General features: G+C 42.2%; 2 protein-coding genes across 5 annotated transcripts; both read right to left on the bottom strand.

Moving 5' to 3' along the window:
- Nucleotides 1-112: 112 nt before the first annotated feature.
- CLDN12 (claudin 12) lies at nt 113-7,285 on the bottom strand. 4 transcript variants are annotated; one of them, XM_015853372.2, is made up of 4 exons: nt 7,099-7,285; nt 5,356-5,441; nt 5,082-5,148; nt 113-4,185 (listed from the first exon to the last, which is right to left on the bottom strand). In XM_015853372.2, the coding sequence occupies exon 4, from the start codon at nt 4,161-4,163 to the stop codon at nt 3,426-3,428; it is 738 nt and encodes a 245-aa protein (XP_015708858.1). In that variant the 5' UTR covers nt 4,164-4,185; nt 5,082-5,148; nt 5,356-5,441; nt 7,099-7,285; the 3' UTR covers nt 113-3,425. The 4 variants fall into 4 exon arrangements, with proteins under 4 accessions (XP_015708858.1, XP_015708857.1, XP_015708859.1 ...); XM_015853371.2 differs by lacking the exon at nt 5,356-5,441; XM_015853373.2 differs by lacking the exons at nt 5,356-5,441; nt 7,099-7,285 and adding an exon at nt 6,510-7,034.
- Nucleotides 7,286-7,440: 155 nt separating this feature from the next.
- On the bottom strand, nt 7,441-19,203 carry GTPBP10 (GTP binding protein 10). The gene is made up of 10 exons (XM_015853370.2): nt 19,065-19,203; nt 18,509-18,702; nt 18,329-18,420; nt 17,557-17,701; nt 15,224-15,297; nt 13,439-13,491; nt 10,157-10,264; nt 9,839-9,916; nt 9,335-9,458; nt 7,441-8,418 (listed from the first exon to the last, which is right to left on the bottom strand). Exons 1-10 carry the CDS (start codon nt 19,095-19,097, stop codon nt 8,219-8,221), a joined length of 1,101 nt encoding a protein of 366 aa, XP_015708856.1. The 5' UTR covers nt 19,098-19,203; the 3' UTR covers nt 7,441-8,218.
- Nucleotides 19,204-20,445: the final 1,242 nt, after the last annotated feature.

Below are 20,445 nucleotides of genomic sequence, written 5' to 3'. Positions count from 1 at the left end.
GTATTATGTATTCTAAGCCTGTTATCTGAAACTGCCTGAGGAGATTGGTGATCAACGTCAGAGCAGATCAAATCTTTACTGTCCCCCACAAAATGAAATGAAATAACTGGCATCTGCATGAGAATGTTTTATTAAAAATACATATCTTCTGTTTCACATAAAAAGAACCCACACTGTATGTAACACGACTCGAAAGCCTGGACAGGAATTACTTGGAAACAAAACCAAAACAGATTCCCAATAGCCAGAGCACCCAACCTTTGACTGCATGAGCTGCAAATTACAATCCTGTGTTGGAGACCCAGAGTGCCCATCCAGGAAGGAGCAGCTGCCAAAGGCTGGGGTGCCAATGGCTCCACATCAGCTCGTCCCTGCCATAGGACCGTGTGGGATGTGTGTCCACTCCAAGCCCTGGGAAGGCTGCTGCTCCCCAGCCCTACTGCTGGGTACAGCAGTTACCTTAGCAAGAGACCCATTGGAGTGGCACTCAGCTCAAGCATTGCAGGTTGGCCACCCCTTCTGTAAACAAGGCGAAAAAGAGCACGGCACTTCCAGCTCACTTCACTGAGGATCCAGTGGCAATTCACGTTAACAGCACTGTTGAAAGAGACTCAGCTGTGCTTTCATGATACAACATGAAGCAGCAGCCTTTTTGATGAAGACTACCCTAACTACAGCTTACACTGGAATCCATTAACTTTTGGATTCCTGCTTTTCATAGATCAGACTTTTGAAAAGACATCATTTACAAAGCAACAAGTTATCAGCTCAGGCAGCAGCAAATACTAATCAAAAGTTTACTGCATATAAATCAAAGTCGGAATGCAAAAGAGTTGTCACAGATGTCTGCTATCTAAACTATACAGAACAAAACACTTGCTGCACTTACAGTCCGAAGAAAGCATTGGCCTGCCAGGCTCTGAAGATATTGAAGATTCGGGTCCTTTTAAGGTCACTCACAGATGTACTCATCACCCCTCCAAGACAGTCACGATGCTTTATAAATTCAAGCTCAAAAAGCGCTCCAGACACTGACGATAAAGAGACATTTGCTGGGCAACTCATAATTGAAGCAAGGCACAAAGAAGAAAAGACACTGGAGGAGGAAGCAAAGCGACGTGAAATCACAAAGCAGCAACGGTGTCTGTGGTTAGACAGCAAGAGTAACTCCAAAGCAAAGTTCCATTTCAAAGTAAAGAAACAGTGACCTTGCAGGGCATTATACATGTTCAAATCCCATACAAATCATGATCTGATTCAAGAAAAATGATCCTTCATCTAACATCATGTCTTCAAAACTTAATGGGTATAATGTTTGTGCAACTCCAGAGGCCTATCTTTTTAATGATTCTTTATCATCTACAATGATTACTTAAGACTGTTACTTCACTGAGCACATTGTCACCTTCTAGAAGGGCTTTGTAGCTCCACTGACTGTGCTGGGAACTTACAACAGAGACCAGCTTCCCCACTTGGTCCACTAGCTTCCCAGGCCTGCAGCTTTGCACAAAGAGATTCCTCTCAATGCACTGTCACTGCACAGACTGTAACACAACAAGATTTGCCCCAAGGGGGCATTTGTTCATATTTCTACCATAAAGGAAATGAACTGATTTTCAAGTCCTTCCAGGAGTTCACAGAAATAAAGATTTCTTACTTCGTTTTTAGCCAATTTGTTCTGAGATTAATGAAATTCAAGTATCTGCTAAACTCCAGAATGCCGCCAATCAAAACAGCTTTCCCTACTGCCGTGATATCTCAAAACACAAACCTCAACTTGCCAAAATCTGATAAAGTCAAATAACTGCCTTAACTGTAACAGTGTCCAATGTACTACCATCAAATTTCTGCGTCATTTCAAAGTCCATATTGAAAAGCTTTGATCCCACAGGGTTGGCCCACACTGCATTTGAGGAGGTAAAAATGACTTCAAAACATCCCAGGTTGGGAATTTATAATCCTTCCTCATAATTGAAGCTTCTAATAACTCATGAGCTCACATCTTACAGAAAACATGAACAGGACACCTTCTCCAGTAGGGAGATAGAAGTGTAGGAAACAAGTGGATTTTAAAATGGCTCAGTGTGAAAGGTGTGGAAAAACAAGGCTGAAAAGGAAAAGCCTTAATCAGTAATTGAATAAGCTACAGCATGAAAGACCTGCAACAACCGCAGACTATAAAACTTCCTGTAAACAGCAGCAGTGAAAAATACACAAACTCATTGTTATTTGTATATACACGTTAAAAAATAAATAGATCTAGATTTAAAAATCTCTCCACAGGATCACAATTCCCTTCCTAGAGAGACACTGTAACAGCCTGATTGCAGCGCACTAAAACCAGCTTTCACAGCTTTCAGAATTCTTCATGGTTTTCTTAATCCATTTGTAGTGACAGCATTTCTCTCCAGAACTGAATAATACTTTAAAGCATTTTAAGCTCGTTTGACTTGCAAATCCATCTCTCAGGTCTTGAAGAGTCCAAATAAAATATTTAATCTTTCAAACAGATTTTGTTTTAAATACAAGTTGTCTTTGTTTTAACTTCAAAATAGATCTGAAGAATTCACCAGCTTCTTTAAAAAAGACTAAAAGGAACATTCACAAATGTTTCCAGTCCTCAGCGATTCACAAAACGTTATCACAGCACAGAGGAAATTTCTCAGCTAAATCACTTATACCTTTAAAAAGCTACTTTGAAAATAAAAGGTAATTTGACACTATTTTCTACCGCAGAAGTTCATAAGCAAGTGGCTTTTTGTGTGCGCTGCAAAACAAAGAGCAGTGCTACGAAACTGAATTAGTCTGACAAATCCCCTTTTCAGTCATCCAGTCTTAAAATACACACGTCCAGATGAAAGCTCTGCTGCCCATTTCTTAATCACCTTCCTGCTCCTGCTAATAGCACACTTCTGACTACACTAGGTTATCTTCTCTAACAAGGAACTTAATGAAACTCCTATATCCCTTCCCACTGCCTGCACCTGGATAATACACGGCCACAAAAGTCCATGTACACAGCTCTTCTAATGGGATCAGAACTTAAATATAGTTCATCAAAGTAGCAAAGAGGTTCGAACCTGCTTTGATCACAATAAGCAGAAGGATGAACAGATATGCAAGACAATTGGCACAAACAGATACTACTGTAGTGTCCTATCCCAGCATTAGCAGCAGCTTTTGTCTGCAGTGAGCTCAGAGGAAAAAGCAAAGAAATAAAGAAACAAAAACTACAAAGGCTGTTCAGGGAAGAACACATGAGAACAGCAGAGATACTTGAGATCTCAAGTCTTCATTGCACTGCATCTTGGGGAAAATGACCTTACAAACAGATTACACCCAATGCAAGGCAGGAGAGAGAATCAAGCCCGCAATTTGCATGGGTTGAGTGAGCTCAACAACTTGACTTCCAAGACTTTGTCTCTTTAAGATGTGTGTGTCACAACAGGAATGTCGATTTCCATGGCAGAAAGGCGAGAGCGCGCAGAATATGGCTGAGAGGCATAGCTGTGCATGCTGGGGGCATGTGAATAGAGGGGCTGCCAAAAGGGGGATGGCAGGCTCTTACATGCACAATACCATAGAAATAAAAGAACGGAAGTGAAAAACAGACCACCAGCACTGGCAATGGCAATAAATACAGAGATGTCAAAGCTAAAGACAGGCTCGTATTTTCTGTTCAGATAATTGTTGTAAAAAATGACCCAGACTGACGGGGTGAGACAAATTGCACATGCGAGGAGGAACAAGAGGCCAGCCACAAGGTGGCAGCCCGCACTGTTCACAAGGCATTTTGCCAGTTTGACGTTGGGCACGCTGGATACAAAGGCTGTGTTACACATGCCAATCATGCAGAGAAACAGAGCTGAGACAGCAGTAAACATACTCAGTGGAAGGGCAAACTGAAGAACGCGCAAGTCCAGTTGATCTACCGCCGTGTACCACTGCGGGTCGTATATCACACAGTCTCTGCTCCCATCAAAGCGAGCACACTTAATCCAGAGTCCAGTGTAAATGGTCACATTCCTCTCGTTCTTGTTGTACGTGTACAGTCTCATTTGCCTCCAGTTTGGAAGTAGAACTGCTGCAAGGAGTCCGGCCACCGACGCCGTCCCACTGAGGAAGGCCAGCACTGTTGCTGCATGAACATCCCTGCAGCCCATGCCTGCCCGCTACAGACGTCTCCTGCAGTTAAAGAGAAAAATTAAATTGAAAAATAAATCAGGAGGTGCAAGGTTGTTGATATAAGACTGATTACAGCTGACTTGTGCTGGCTAAATCGAATTGGTAGGCAGTAACACTGGCACCTTTCTTGCTTTATACACTTGGGTGGTGATAACACTACCGAGTCCACACTTTAATGAGAGCACAGCTCATTATGACTGCTCAGCTGACAGAGTGCTAAATAAGCTTTCAAAACCAAAAAAAGAACACTTTAACATGCGATTCTATGCAACGCTTAAGTGTGTGTCACTGTGTGGGCTTTTACAGAGGCTACCAGGAGGTCAGTCACTGCGTTAGCTGATTGAAGCTCACCTCTCCTCAACTGGCAGCTCCCCCTCTGTACCCTAGATGCAATACCACAGTGCATGCTCAGTCCTACCACGCTGCCACATAAGTACAAAGGAATTGCTCAGTACCAGCATCATTAGGCCGGGCAGGAATGCATCCATGGGCAGTAACCCACAATTTAGATGGGCCAAATTCAGAGCTGCAAGCTAGTGAAGAAGGCGCTGCTGAGTAACCTGCAATAATGCTTTTTCAAAAGCAATTAATTCTTCTGCACAACTTCTGCTTTCCAAAGCCTCGTTTCTACCAGCCCATCCTGCATTTTGCTCTAGTATTTTTCAATGAAAGAATTCTCAGCGCTTCTCTTGGGGGTAGGAAGGATAAGATGTAGAAAACAGCTTATTTTTTAGTTAGAGGGTAGCAAAGAAAGATGCATTTGTACGTACATTACACACAATCCCCCCAGCAGGGGAACCTCGTCCCATCCTGCACATGCTGAAGCCATAATTAGAGCAGCCAAGCGAGCAGTAACAAATCCTTGGTTAAAAGAAGCACTGATTCAGTGTACTCACCAGTGGTGTGTTCAAATCAAGAGGAGCCTCAGTAGCTTTTAGAACCAGGAAAAAGCTGTTACTGGATCTAGAAAACAGAGCATGGAGAGTCAGCATTACGTTTGTTTCATGCAGTGCCAACAACAGTGTTTATACTGCAATACAGAAATATGAGGCTTCAAATATGTTTGCATTAAGCCAACTCCTAGAATTTCCTCTTCCATTTAAAACACAAAACTCAAGCTTGGAAAACAACTACTTCTCTATGGATGTTCTAGGCTACAGAGACACTCACCAAAAAATAATAGTCCATATAGTCACACAGAAGGACTGCTTCAGATGTTAGGGTCCGAGCTCCACTTTCACAACAGGGAGGAAAAGCTGAATCATTTTTCATGTCAAAGAACAAAAGAGAGTCTGAATTGTTTATGTATTTGTGGGTCTCTATTCCTTCCTCTACACACAAAGGTTTGTAGGAAAAGGGAACAAGGCAGGAAGCACTCACTGGTGATGGCTTTTCAGTGCCTGCCCAGCATTTCCAGAGAAAGAATCCCCATCTGGATTCTCTTTACACAGCAACACCCAGTTCCAAAACCAGCTTTGCAGGTCCTAATAGGAGAATCATTTCCATGCTAGATAGGAAGAGTGTCAGACCTACAAACACGTTATTGTGCAACTTCAAGGATGTGAAGGTGAGTTTGCTGTGCTACCCTGCACAGAGACCTAAAGTTCACCTTAAATCACCTATGTCAATACCTGAAATATTCACATGCATACGGTCTCCTAGGGTGAAGCATCACAGAAACTTCTATCATACCATGTAGGCAAGAAAGGCTTTACAGCATTATTCATGTGACCCTAAGAAACAAACTTCCAAGTCCAGAATCCTCCAACTTGAATGCTAGTGTATGTGAGACACCAAGGGCAGACAACTCTGACATGCACTGCACTCCAGCTGCCAGGTTAAACAGCCACAACTGCAGTGGCTGAATGCTGGAACTGGGCAGGGTACCTTGGCAGATGGCAGAGGTCAGCATCACCATGTTCTGCTCTACTGGAGCAGTAGCACTTTGTTAACTTTTTCTCCTTCAGTTCAGGACTCAAAAAGTAAAGAAAGTATTACTGAACAGGTGGGAGCATTGCTGAGCAGCTGTCAGTGTGTGCTTAGCTACAACCTAAGCTAAGACAAACATACGGATCTCCCTCTGGAGGTTCACACCCTTAAAAGCATCAGGCAGTGCTCATGAACAACTATAATTAAGTAGAAAACGTCAGAAGAGCTGTGCCCGGCCCAGTCCCTCCCATTACCTGATGGATACCTGTGGTCACCAGCCGCTGAAATGCACATATATAGCACAGGCATGGAACACTCCTCAACACCCACCTCAGGAAGAGCTCCATGTCTGTAAATACAGAGTTCCTCCCCTTCTCTGTTATGATTTAGGGTACCTGTGTTATTCTCTCTCCCTGGTAGTGTCGAGCAACCATCAGCCTCGGTGGCACTTGGGCACCAGTCCAAGGGAAGCAAGACGCTTTGGCCAGTGCAAGGGAGGCCTTTTTCTGCCTTAGATTTCAGACTCCGGTTTCTCACAGCCAACGCGCCTCACAGCTCTCATAACCGGCTCATAAGAACTACCAGTCCCAGCGCCACTACAGGGACGGATTTCACCACAGACGCTGTTGTGAAGGTCCATATTTAAGCTACTACGAGTTGTGGCCGTGCTGACCACGAGGAGCCCAGAGCTGCCCCGTTTCTCCACAGCTCGAAGCGGCCGATACAGAGTAACCGCTGCCAGACAACGCTTCTCATCCACAAATGCCCCGCGCGGCTCCAAGTTCTACAATAATCCCGTTCAAAATTAACCCCCGACGCAACAGGCCGGAGGCAGCACCCTCAGCTACCGCACGGGGAGCTTCCAGAAAGCCAACGCGATGAGGACAGCGGGCTGCTCAGCGCCATCAGCCCGGCCGCACGGCTCCCAGCCCGCAGCCGCGCGGCTCCCGGGCACCGAGCCGCCCCCAGCTCCCGGCCGCTCACCGGGCAGAACGGGCACCATGTCCTTCTCCTCCCGCCGGAGCGGTCTCTCTCCTCTGCTCCTCGCTGGAGGCCGCGGCCCGTCGCACTGCGGGATTGCGGTCCGGCGCCGCCGCAGTGCCGCAACTACAGCTCCCAGCCGCCCCGCAGCACCTCCCCTCACGGCGGTGCCCGCCCCAATGCGCGGCGCTACCGTAAAACGAGGAACATAACCGCACCTCTATCGATTAATTGCATTACGAACAATAAACCCTCTTCCCAGAGACTGCTTTTAACAAGAGGATTTTTTAACAGAGGAAGGATTTCATCGATACTCTCACAAAACAAAGATCACGTTAAGAAGCATGTGATGAATTCGGTCTTATTTTAATTGCGATCAATAACAGACATCCTGTATAACAAACGACTTCTATTTTAACTTTTTAATGTGCTGCTTGTAAAAAAATCAGCACTATTCCCGAAAACACAGGGCTCTGCCGAAAAGCAGCCCTCATTTCTCCACTACATCTCCATAAAAGGGAGAACTGCCAAATTAAGGCTGGGGAATATAGGATCAGGGTTTATATAACAAATAAAAGTACAGCAGGCAGCAGCAGGTGTGGAAAACAAACCAGCAGGCAGCAGCCCTGCTTCTCCACGCTCCTACATGCTGCTTTCTTGTGACTACTTATTTGCATTCTCCTTTCCACCTTTAAAAATAACAAAACCCCTCCGTCTGTCAGAGCAGCAGCACTTGGTTCACCTCTGAAGCAATGGAACCTGGAACATTCCTCCGTCAGAGATTTCCTCAGGTACCTCTGACATCCATAGCTAAAGGTGCAAGTGGTTCAGGTTGCTCCTTTGCTACCTCCGTAGGTTTTATTTCCTCTGTTCATCCAGTGTGGCAAGCATTATTTCCAGGGTTCATCAGCTGTAAGGCAATGCTTTGAGCTGCACTTTGTTCTCTACTTAGTTCAGTCAGTAGCCAGCATAAACCTGAAAGACTGTTCCTCTCAGCACTGCTCTAGCTAAGCACCAAAAGGAACTGAGGCAATGTGGTAGAGAAGCAGGCAGCGGTGGCAGAGGGTCTATAAAAAGATCTATTTAGCAGTGAGTTCGTGAATGTACAAAAATAACTTAAAATCTAGCGAGGAATGCTAGCCTTTAACAGTTTCTTTTTCCGATATGCTTCATTCTGCTGCTCTGCTTCCTCATCCAGTGATCTTCTTACACATGCTTTTAGTTCCTCGATCCCTTCTCCGGTATACGTAGATATAGGAATTATATCTCTGAAATCAAGTGTGTTCCCAGGAATCACTTCTTCCTCTAGTAAGTGGAAGAAGCCTGAAAAATCACAGTCTGAGAGTTAGTAAAAGCTCACACAGTGAATCACTACAAAGACCATTGCATTTAGAAAGTAGACTTTCATCAGTTACAACAGAAAAACATAACTGGAACAAGCATGGTTAGGCCCTGGAACAGGCTGCCCAGGGAGGTTGTGGATGCCCCGTCCTTGGAGGTGTTCAAGGCCAGGTTGGATGGGGCCCTGGGCAACCTGATCTAGTAAATGTGTATGTTTGGTGGCACTGCTTGGCAGGGGGGTTGGAACTACATGATCCTTGATGTCCCTTCCAACCCGGGTCATTCTGTGATTCTGTGTGACCTTAATAAATAATAAATCACTGTCTCAGAAGACGAGTACTAACAGCCCTTGCATTATCGCATATTACACTCTCACAAGAGCCATATCCTTATTTGAAGCTGCATCTGAAGAAATCCCAAGTTGCAGAACATGCAAGATATGTGTAAGAATCAGGAAAGCTTAAGACCATCCTTCAGGAAATAGAAAGGAATTCACTGCAATGCAACAGCAAGATGGACCTGCATAGGACTGCCCAGAATCTTCATGTGCCTCAGACAGAGTTGTGTGATAAACTATATCCATCAGTGTCTCTGAGGGGATCCTAAAAGGTCACTATTTGGTACTCATGACACCTACACTAGAAACTAAAATGAACTCTCCCGTATCGTAGCTGAGCAAAGTCTTTTGGGATCTCTGTTTTAACAGCAAAAGCAGCACTAAAGGCACACAAAACCAGAGCTCTATATCAGAAATTTGTTTTGAAACATACACAGTCTGTGACCCTGTGAAATAGTAAATTTAATTACCAATTTTCACTCAATTTCAAACAACCTGCCAATGCAGAGTTACTCCAATCTTATTAGATATGTTAAAGGTAACTGTTGAAAGTTAATTTACCTTCTGGATTCTGTAGTTGTTTCATAAGTTCATTCAGGTTATCTTTCGCACAAGGCAAATCCATTTTATTAATGGCAAGAAGTGCAGGCTTTGTTAGAAGTTCTTCATTGTACAGCTCCAATTCCTTAACAAACAAATACATTTGCCTGAATAAGTATTTGTAGTTTAAAAAGCACTGCTTCAATTTTACATATACTCTCTCATTTACTCCATAGTCTAAACAGTTTCTACATCTAAGCAGCTGTAAGGGTTGCAAGAGCTGCATCTTTTCACCTTCACTTGACTATGATAAACATCCCAGATCAATGAAGGGACCAGTAAGCTCAAAGTAAAGAAGTTTTGTCAGACAGTTAAAGATTTTATCACTTATGAGAAGCTAAGCTCGTTAATTGATCCTTGTATTGTAATCCTAGAAAACAAACATTTGAAATTTCTTCATTAAAACTAATGCTTTCCTGGCTCAACACACAACTACAGCTGAGAGATAGGATGCTAAGAAGTTACCTTTGTTAGAAGCAATACAGTTTCAAAGGCTGTTCTGAACTTAGTCTTATTAGAGAGCTGAAACCCAGAAATATCAACCTGAAAAAGTTACAAGAAACAAAACAAAACACATAAGCTTAGTGCTGTGAAATTATGCCACAGTATCAAGGCTCTGTCCAACAGCTACTCTGCCATACAGCCTCTGTGAACATGTCCTCATTCCTGGGCAAACAACAGAAGGCCACACCAAATGAAAGCCATAGCATACTGCAATGAAGACACGTTTTATTTACTACCTTGTCTTTGATTTCAATACGCTGTAGATTTTATTCAACTTACAACTAAGAGGAGCTGTTTGGTTCTTTCCACGTGTTTGAGAAATTTGTGCCCTCTGCCCTTGTTCATATGTGCACCTTCAATCAGTCCTGGGAGATCAGCTACTAAAATCTGGGGAAACAAAAGTTTCAAATAAGTTGAAAAAAACAAAATTTCCAATAAGTTGAAAGTGATTTTAAACTATTCACGTCTACTACAACTTCATATAAACAATATAATCCAGACAAAAACCACAAAGAATATCTACTGTCAGAGGCTCCTTTTACAAACACGCACTCCTTGGAATTGAGTGGGGGATCAGTTCTTCGGCACTACACACTGGCTTTTTCCATACATTAAAAACCCATCATCAGAAATAGATTTAAACACAACACTACTATTCCACAGTCATCTTGCTCCTCGTGTTTTCCCCCTGTTTATTTATAGCTGTCTACAAAGCAGAGGCATAAAAATGTCTCTGCAACATTTACCTGAGAATAAAGCACATTCTAGAAACCAGAACCATACAGAATTCAAACTGTGAACAGAAAAGAAAATGAAGTCTGTTCCTCTTGGCTACAGGAAACTGTGATGTCAAATACAAACCCACTTAGCACTGCCCCCCTGAGCATGAGAAGCAGCAAGCATTTATCTTCAGCTCTTCAGATGAAATGAGATTTTTATTAGTATACCAGCTGCCAACCAGAGCCCAGCAAGAACTGCCAAAGTGAACAGGAATCACTGGTTGGGAGGGCTGTGTGCAGCTGTAAAAAAGAGCAGAATATTAAGGAATCCCACAGCTACCCAGTAACTCATAAGAAGTCAGGACACAGGGGGAAGTAAGGGCTCACACCTACCTGACAGCCATTTAGACAGCAGCTCAATTCACCTAAGCAGGGTTCAAGGCCAGCACACAATACAATTTCCAGCATGTAACCTACTTTCTGCTATGAGCAAGTTGCACTCTCCCTTACCAGCCCCACCAACGTTTTAGCTATTATGCATTTCCCAAGCACTTCAAGCCTTGCTTCAGAATTTCCCATCTACAGGGACAGGAGATACAGTTGGGTGAACTGTAGATTTGTGAGTAAAAATAGGGAGAGAATAACTACCAGACTGGAATAAAACCACCCGCTTCCTGACATGATGCGTTTGGTTTCATGGCTTGAGTTGTCTTCTAAAAAATATTTTTATAGATCTCAAAGAAACTCAGATTCTCTCAGAACAGCACTTGGTTCAGATATTCTGGTACGATACGTGAAAGGTTCTGACAGCTTTCATGATCTGGTGCTATGAGCGGAACCTCTTGCTCATGCTCTTTACTTCTGTATTGCTGTGTATCAAGGTCCTTTTGCAAGCAGTGCACAACACAAGTGGCCTTTACTTTTTTCTTCTTTTTTTTTTTTGTAATGTACTAAAATAAAACAGGCACTGCAATGTATTGCTTTAAAAACCTCAATGTTCTCTAGGAAAATAAAAAGATACAGTGAACTAGCCTCCCCTGAACGATACAGGACAGCCACCTCACACATTGCTCTTAGCTGCTCCTGCTGTTTTGTTTTCAGCAATCGCAATACTGCGAGCCAAATTACTTCCTCCCACTCCCAGATGCTCAGTGCAATCACAGCCACTAGTTCCCTTGGTTTTAGATTGAGGTATGTTGCCCATATAGCTTTTATATAGCACCCAGCACTGATGTATAAAAGCCATGAAATGCAGAATCAGCCGAGACATAAAGGTCATTGGAACTGATAAACCAGCTGCAGAGAAGAATGGCAGCAGTACAAGTAGCTCTCCTGCTCAAACATAACACACCAGTAGAAGCAAGAGTTCCTGGTTCATAGCATGCAGTCTTCCAAAGGCTACAATATAAACCAGCTTATTATTTGCAACACAGTATTCTAGGATATTACCGGTAACCAGCAGATAAAATGAATAGACAAAAAGTTTCCTTTAGGTGCTTGAATCTCTGTAGAGATCTGTCCACTTCAAAGGAGATAACCATTTCCTGAGAAAATATATTCCACAGACTGATGGGTTTATCTCAACTTGAACACTAATCGACTGCAAATCTGCATGTTTTTAAAAGCCTGGCAAATTAGATCTTCTTCCTTTAGTACACAATGATGTTGAACGTTGGTAAATGGAAATTTCAAGTATCAGCTACCAAATCCCCTAAGATTATTGCTTCTGAATGGGAAAAGAAGAACTTGCCTTTCCACATCTGAAGGGTAAGCTTTTCTGGTTAACTCACATGAAGTCCACTTATGCATTTGTCTTTTATCTTTGAAGTGATGATCTCAGTGTCACACACTTAAAAAGAAAACTACATCAAAGATTCAAGCTTGAGGAACTAAAATGTTTGCTTAGCCCTACATGGTCCAACTCTGTAAAAAAATCTGCTAGTAAGAACCTTATTTTGCATTGGTTTTTCTCTCCAATGTTTGAATCCTCGGCAAGCATTCAGAGCACCACAGAATTACCTGACAAGTTACCTGAAAATGGTAGGTAAAACTGGGATCACAAAAAGTGAGGCAGTCTGCAGCTACCACAAGGGGAACTGGACCCAGCCACCTCATAGGGATCACACTATTCTGGCTGCTTATGCAGTCACCCTCACTTCATTTTAATTTAGCTTTTTATTTAGAGTAAATAAGAAGTTAACCCAGAAAGGCAGAACAGGAAGTCACAGTAACTGCATTCCATTTCATTCACTCCTGTGAATCTGTAGCTGCTGGACAAATTTGCTCCTATTTTGAATTGATTCTGAGAATAACTCATAAATCCCTGAGCTCTCCACATAGTCCCAATGTGCCCCTTGTGAGTAAAATATTAAGTTATTCTTTGAAACATTTAATTGGCTCCTAAACTTAATAGGAGTAAGCTAGGACAGAGCAATCTTATTCCCAAACATAAACCCATCACAACTTTAAGATCGTAACACAGGATTAGAATCACACAAAAAATGCAGAAGAAATGAGAAGCCATTTATTAAAGTGCCTTCAGACCAATTCATCATGATATGATGATATTACTGCACTTGACTATAGAACTATCTTCTTATTACTTGTCTTTTTAAGATTTTCTCCACAATCCCTATTTAATCCATGTAATTGTCTCACGTGTGTGTATATATACATTTATATATATATATATATATATATATATATACACATACACACATATACACACAGATGCTCAGAAAACTCTACTATTTAAGTTTCCATTTCTTTTTGGAGTACTGTTAAGCAACATAAATAACCATTACACACAACTTAAACAACCAGAATAAACCTTCATACCAACCTGTTTAAAATCTTCATACATGATCTTTCCTAGCTCAGGCTGTATCGTCGTAACTATGACAAGAGGGAAAAAGAGGAAGGGAAAGAAACAAAACTGTTTTAATTACTAAAAAAAGAGTCAGAAATGGTTGGACTCAAAAGGGTTATTCAGAGCATGGAATGGCTGTCAAATTAGGCAATGTAAGTGAGCTAGGATTCTTCTTAAAAAAAGACAATAGAGAACCAGGAGCTACATGAGTAGATCAGTAGAAATTATCAGAACTCAGATCCTTGTACAGCTCTACTATAAACAAAATATGTGACAGCAAACTCAGAACACACACAAAAAGAGGAAGATGGTCTTCAAACATGCAGTTAAAGCTTCAGTACCCCTTGCTAAAGGCACATGGATACTCAAAACAATCACTTATGGGCAGATCGGACAGCTACATTGAGGATTACTAAAGATACATAAATTGTAAACAGCTCAGAAAGTCCCTAAATCACAAATGTAAGCTCATACAAGGGAGTATCCGGAGTATTTATTATGTACTTCTCTCCAATCATCTGCTTTTGGTTCCATTCAGAAGGCTGCTAAACATCTCCAAAATTGTATGGTTATCATTTCTTAATGTTTCCACCTATAACAATTCTATTGTCTTAATGATCAGAACCATCAAGATTATTTTTGGACATGCAGAATGTTCCAGTGCCATTGGCAGCTTTTAAGTTGACTGTCAGGAAAACATAGGCTCTGTAGTCATGCTATAATTAATGCTAGGTATAATCGTAGCTTACTTAAGAGCAACTTTAAAACAGAAATGCTGGAGACAGAGAGATGGAGTAATGGAGATCAGGAAGACCAGGAGGATCAGTGTGGTGGTTTTTTTGTTGTTCCATTTAATTATTTGCAGAATTGATGATGATGATGCAAAGGCCTGATATTTTTATCAGTAAATCCAGAACTAAAGTCTGGAAGAAAGGGAGGGAAGGCAAACATCTGCAGTCTTCATCTGGGAATCTATTATAGTTACTTCAAAGTGTTATTCACCACGTGGTTTGTTTTGCAAGTCATCTGCTTAATGAAATAATTTGGATTAGCCTCCAAATTTTCCTCTGTAATATCATCAAACAGAAATCCATCACATGGACCTCTCCTCATGCATGAGCCCCTCCATGTGATTACTGGATGTCTCCACAAATTTCAACACTTATCTATTGAACACACAGCATCTGAAGAAACAGTGGGTGAGGACAACATCTTTTCACAGGTAGAACTCTGGATAAATGATCTATGCAAAATACAGGTAGCAATAGCACAGCACGCTGAATTACTTTTTAGTTAAAGAATGTTCAGATGGTTAATCCTTAGGTAATAATAAAGTGTATCTTTCAGTAGATAGACTCAAAACCAAAGCCTTACTCTGTTGCAAGAACAGGTGGTAGCTATTTCCAAAGATGCTTATGCAAAAGAACACGATGCTGTACATTCAGTAGACTGAGGGTGCTGCTCCCACAGAGTCTCAAAGGAAACAAAAAGGAGTGAGACTAAAATAAGTAGACCTCGTATTAACAGCTTCAAGCACTATGGAGGTGTACATGTGAACAACTGAGGTCGTAAAAGGAACTAGTTACTGAAATGGCAACCTATTGCTAAAGGTATTTGATACAACTCATAATCTGTGCAACAAATTTAGCAAGCAACACGATTATCTCCTATTCATTACTATAAACCTGTAAAACTTCATTATAAACCTTCTTACTTTGATGAAATATTATAGCACTAAAAATAAGAGTGTGAACTTACAGGCGTAACTCGCAATCTCAGGTTTGGCCTGAGAAATCTTGCTTAGCAAGGATGATTTTCCTGCATTTGGAAACCTAGAGGGAAAGTCAGGATTTATACAGTGAATAAACACATGTGATTATTGTACATTTTATTACCCAACATACTGTATCACTTTAGTCAAATTCAATGCTATAGGCTCATTTATGACCTTTTCACACTTTTCTTTGAAACAGTTACTTTCTTTTTTATTGAAACCAGAACTGAATTATTCATATATATATATAATGAATTCGTTGATGTATTGCAGGGCTGCAGGAAGTGAAGTACGCGAGGTACCTGCATAGATTTAAGGTAACAAAGATTGTATGAGTGATCCTAAAATTTCCACTGCTTACCCATGAAAAGAGAAAGCTCCAGGAATCTCATCAGGGTAAATACCTGAAAGGAGGGTGCCAAGAGAACACAACTCTTTTCAATGGTTGCCAGTGCCAGGAAAAGCAGTGGGCACAAACTGCAACAAAGGAGACTGAACACCAGGCAGCACTTCTGTGCTCTGCAGGTGACAGAGCAGTGGTACACACTGCCTAGAGGCTGTGGGGCATCCTACTTAATCACCCCAATATGGGCACCCTGCTATGGGTGGCCCTGCTTATTTTAAAGAACTGTCTGAGCTGTAAAGGACACAACAGTTTTGATCCCTGTCAAACATGAAGTTGTGGTCACAGTCCATAGTTTTTTCTTATAGCCACCTGCTCCACATAGGAGTCCACACAAGACTTATATTCCACCCAAATTCAATTATTCAGCACAGTGCTTCATTGCAACAGGGATCAAAAGAAACTGATTATTGGTCACAAAGACGTGGGTACCTCACAATGTGCCATACAAAAAACTCTGCACTCTCCACCTGAACCCACACACAACCGTAACCTGTTAGCAAGGACAACTAATATGAAAAATAAGACTAATATTAAATGAAGGGGCTTTATAGAGGGGCAGTTAGGATAGGCTTGTAAAGGCTTCCTTCAAAAAAGATCAGAGACACAAAGACTCTGTTAGAGCAGAAAATTATTCAGGGTAATTTTATTGCTCTGTGATATTGAAAGGTGCCTTAAAGACAGCCTGAAAGGTTACTTCAGTCATGTCCTCAAGCATGTATTTTGATTCCACTGAGGCACAATATCCTCTTTGAAGTTTAAATTGCAACCTACACCACACATCACAACGTGTACCCAAACTTGAGGGCCCTTTTCTCAAGCCCAGACATTTTCAGACTTGATTTAATAGCAAACCACTTACAGATCTACTGAAGTAAAAATAACGAACTCTACAAGATCAAAGTACAATCACAAATCAGAGGTTGATTCATGCTCTCAACAAGAAAATAATCATCTCCTCAAATTAACTGATATTTATTTCATGATTTTTAAAGGGAAACTATTAGATAAAACACAAGCTAAAAAGTAGAGATCAAGAAGCACCACAGAACTCCTGTATTTTGCATAACTCTAAAACCAATATATTCTGTATAAGTTAATAACTGGAGATCACTTGAAATTGATATAACTAATATTTCTGTTATTAACGGGGCTACTAAGTTACCTGTAATAAATAAATAAGAAAAAATCTGGCTGTATTCAGGGTTCCATTCTATGAGGGGACACACAGATTAAACTACTTCAGCCTGACACCAGTTGCTTTTACTCTACAATGTTAATAGTTTGGGGCTTTTGTTTTTTATGAATAGGGACCAGAAGGGAAAAATAACGCCAAGCAAACCAACACCTATACAACTGTAGTTTGCTAGAAGCTCTGTCCAAATAAACATTTACCTGCATTGTTAATAAGCAGCAACACTGAAAAGCACCAGTGCAAAAGACAAACCCTATAGTTCTAGCCTGTAATTTCTTCCTTTCCACATTCCATGCTGTTTATTAGGAAAACAGACTATGTAGCCTTCAACAGTTTCTTTAAGGCTACTGCTGAAAGGATCCACTTATGCCAATACCATAAAGCGGAAGAACCAAGATGGATACTGCCCTTGGCTTTGTTTTGTACCTACTACTTAAACTACAAATCTTCACTAATAATAACCTGAAAATCCCTGCAGTTGCTAAATTCACATAAGTTAAATTGATGACCATGATTAATGAAGCATATCCAATGTTTTCCAAATTTTAGAATTAATTTTAACCTGTTTTAAACCCTTATTTTTACAAACCTAAAGTAATTGCAAAGTTATAACGACACTCAAACTCCACCAGTGCAATTTCTTTCAGATCCCTTTAGAAACGTACTGCTTTATTTTTGATGTCAGTTCTCAAACCACAACGCGGAACTGCAGCACTTACCCAACTAAGCCCACGTCGGCTATAAGTTTCAAATCAAGATGAACGATTCGCCTCTGGCCTTTGCAAGGCAAGAAGTTTGTAACCAAAGAGCCACCGAGACCTCCCCGAGCTGCCAGGAATCTCTCTCCTGCTCTGTTAAGTTCTCCTGAAAATAAAACAATTAGTGAAAAGGTGTCATTCCCTGCGATGGTTCAGGTGTGATTTCCCATTTCAATAAAGAAAGAATCTTCCATGCTATTTTACAAAGACATATCTCTATTGAATGGATATATATGTATATCCATATATATATACTCTTCCTGGTTATCAGCAAGCATTACTTCTTCTTATTATTATTTTTTAATAATAAAAATTTTAGATAACCTGAAATACTGACACTCAGCAAGGACCTTTATTTTCTTAAGCTATGTCGTAATCCAGTAAAGTCAGTGGGACACTTAACTGAGCCTAAGTACAACCTTAATCCAATAGTAGATCACTACGGCTTCCAGCCATAGGAAACTGTTGCAACAAATGTTTTTCTGCAGTATACAGTGATACAAATTGACTATTACTAATTTCTGGAAGGGGTCTCTGCCAGTCCAGCAGTTTCTAAGTTAAATTTTTGTCAACTTCTGTTTGGCCAACAAAAACGAAACAGAACAAAAATAAACAACCAAAAAAAGCAGCAAACAACACATATGCTGGGAGTTGTGTAACATAAGTTTACAAGATGCTATTGATAAATGACATTATCTACTGGGGTCTATTAAATCAAAGCAGAAGTTCTTACCAAGCTTCTTCCCATCGTCATCAAGAACTGAAATCCCTGGTGGCACGTGCACTTCACAGTCTTTCCCTTTTTCACCTTTCAGTGCTTTAACACTGGGAGAAATTAAGGCAGGCTGAGTAACTACAGTGTTTTGCTACCCAGGAAGGACAGATGTTAACAACTATCACCAACCAGACGAACCTGCTGTTGGCTCCTGCTCCAGCCACAAATCGCTTCTGCGGGTACCTCGCCTTAATGCTCTTTAGGGTCGATCTTTCCTGGGCAATGAACCAGACATCGCCTCCTCTCCCTCCTTCCCCTCCCAGTCGGGGATAACCCATTCCACCTGTTCCTCCTCTCACATACAGCCGCAAATCATCAATGAAGTTCCCATACTAAGAAAGCACAAAGTTTCACATCAGCATTTCATCACAGAATCACAGAATAACCTGGGTTGGAAGGGATCTCAAGGATCATGTAGTTCCAACCCCCCTGCCTGGCAGGGCCACCAAACATACACATTTACTAGATCAGGTTGCCCAGGGCCCCATCCAACCTGTATACCTTTCATTTTAGAGTCGCTAGATAGAGGGTGGCTAAAATGCCTCACACAGCACTACTTTCCTCTGGCAATTAAGTTCTGAAATGGCCACCAGTTACCACCCCCTCGCAGTACCGGAGCCCCAAGTCCACAGCAGCCACGCCGAGGGCCACACAGCCAGCAGACCTGTCCTATCCCCGCCTGCCCCTCACTGACCCTCCGCAGCAGCGCTGCTCCGCCCCGCACCATGCTGCGGGACACCGCCTGCCCTCAGGCCCGGCGTGTGGAAAGACCCGACCGGATCAACCGCCGGCAGCCGCCATCACTGCGGCGGCGCGGTGAGGTGAGGCCGCACTACGGCTGCGCGGCCCTTCCCGCCCTGAGGGGGGTTGTATCCCGGCTCAGCTCTCACCTGTTACGTGATGAAAAGAGCGGTTTATAAACGTGTGTTGCGCCATGTATAGTCTCACTAGCACAACACAACGTTTATCCAGCGCCCAGGGTGCGTCCCATTGTCATCCCAAGTCTGGAAAGAAAACTCTCAGGCTCCAAAGTGCTGTTAGAAATCGGCGTGCTGTTATTCCTTCACAACACGTACCCGGTGACTTGACAAACGAGAGCGCCCTCTCAGAGTTCAGGTTCCACATTGAAGCAGTTAAGACATTATGCAGTGCATGTATTCATTCTTTTCCAAAGACTCATTAATATATGCTATATATATTAATGCTATATATGCATTAATATATGCCCTCTGGGCATGCTTACTAGCAACTAAGCTGGTCGAGTGCCCACCTATTTCTTCCCCATTTTCCACCACAACAGAGACCTCTCTACTCTGCTCTTGTGAGGCCCCATCTGGAGTACTGTGTCCAGGTGTGGAGCCCTCGGTACAAAAAAGATATGGAGATTTTGGAAAGGGTCCAGAGGAGGGCCACTAAGATGATCAGGGGGCTGGAGCACCTCCCCTATGAGGACAGGCTGAGGGAGTTGGGTTTGTTCAGCCTGGAGAAGGTTGCGGGGTGACCTCATTGCAGCCTTTCAATACCTGAAGGGAACTTACACCCAGGAGGGGAGTAAACTTTTCGAAAGGGCTGACAATAGCAGGACTAGGGGAAATGGTTTTAAGTTGAAAGAGGGAAGATTTAGGTTGGATGTTAGGGGAAAGTTCTTTACTAGAAGAGTGGTTAGGCCCTGGAACAGGCTGCCCAGGGAGGTTGTGGATGCCCTGTCCTTGGAGGTGTTCAAGACCAGGTTGGATGGGGCCCTGGGCAACCTGATCTAGTAAAGGTGTATGTTTGGTGGCCCTGCTAGGCAGGGGGGTTGGAACTACATGATTCTTGAGGTCCCTTCCAACCCGGGTAATTCTGTGTGTGATTCTGTGTGTGTGTGACCTTAGGCTGACTTTCAGCTGCTTTTCTCCAATGTGGAAAATCTGCATTGCTTATTAGGCCACGGCGAGCAATGATGTGTGGAATCATGTGTGGAAGATGTCCTTGCGCCTACTGGGTGCAAAAGATAAAAGTATTCTATTATGACTCCTGTGCTTCTTGTGAGGCAAAATCATCGAGGCAAAAGGTTAAAGTGTTGTTATGTCCCC

The sequence above is a fragment of the Coturnix japonica genome, chromosome 2 (genome assembly GCF_001577835.2).
Source record: "Coturnix japonica isolate 7356 chromosome 2, Coturnix japonica 2.1, whole genome shotgun sequence".
Taxonomy (NCBI): domain Eukaryota; kingdom Metazoa; phylum Chordata; class Aves; order Galliformes; family Phasianidae; genus Coturnix; species Coturnix japonica.
The sequence above is the reverse complement of the archived record's forward strand: the minus strand, read 5'-3'. Positions and strand labels throughout refer to the sequence as shown.

Bases quoted from the DNA above. Each gene is read 5' to 3' on its own strand.
- CLDN12 (XM_015853372.2), bottom strand. From the start codon at position 4,163: ATGGGCTGCAGGGATGTTCATGCAGCAACAGTGCTGGCCTTCCTCAGT.
- GTPBP10 (XM_015853370.2), bottom strand. From the start codon at position 19,097: ATGGTGCGGGGCGGAGCAGCGCTGCTGCGGAGG. The intron at 13,492-15,223 runs GTAAGTTCACAC...CTCTTGTCATAG, and splicing joins TGAGATTGCGAGTTACGCCT to TTACGACGATACAGCCTGAG. The intron at 8,419-9,334 runs GTAAATTAACTT...GTGATTTTTCAG, and splicing joins ACAACTACAGAATCCAGAAG to GCTTCTTCCACTTACTAGAG.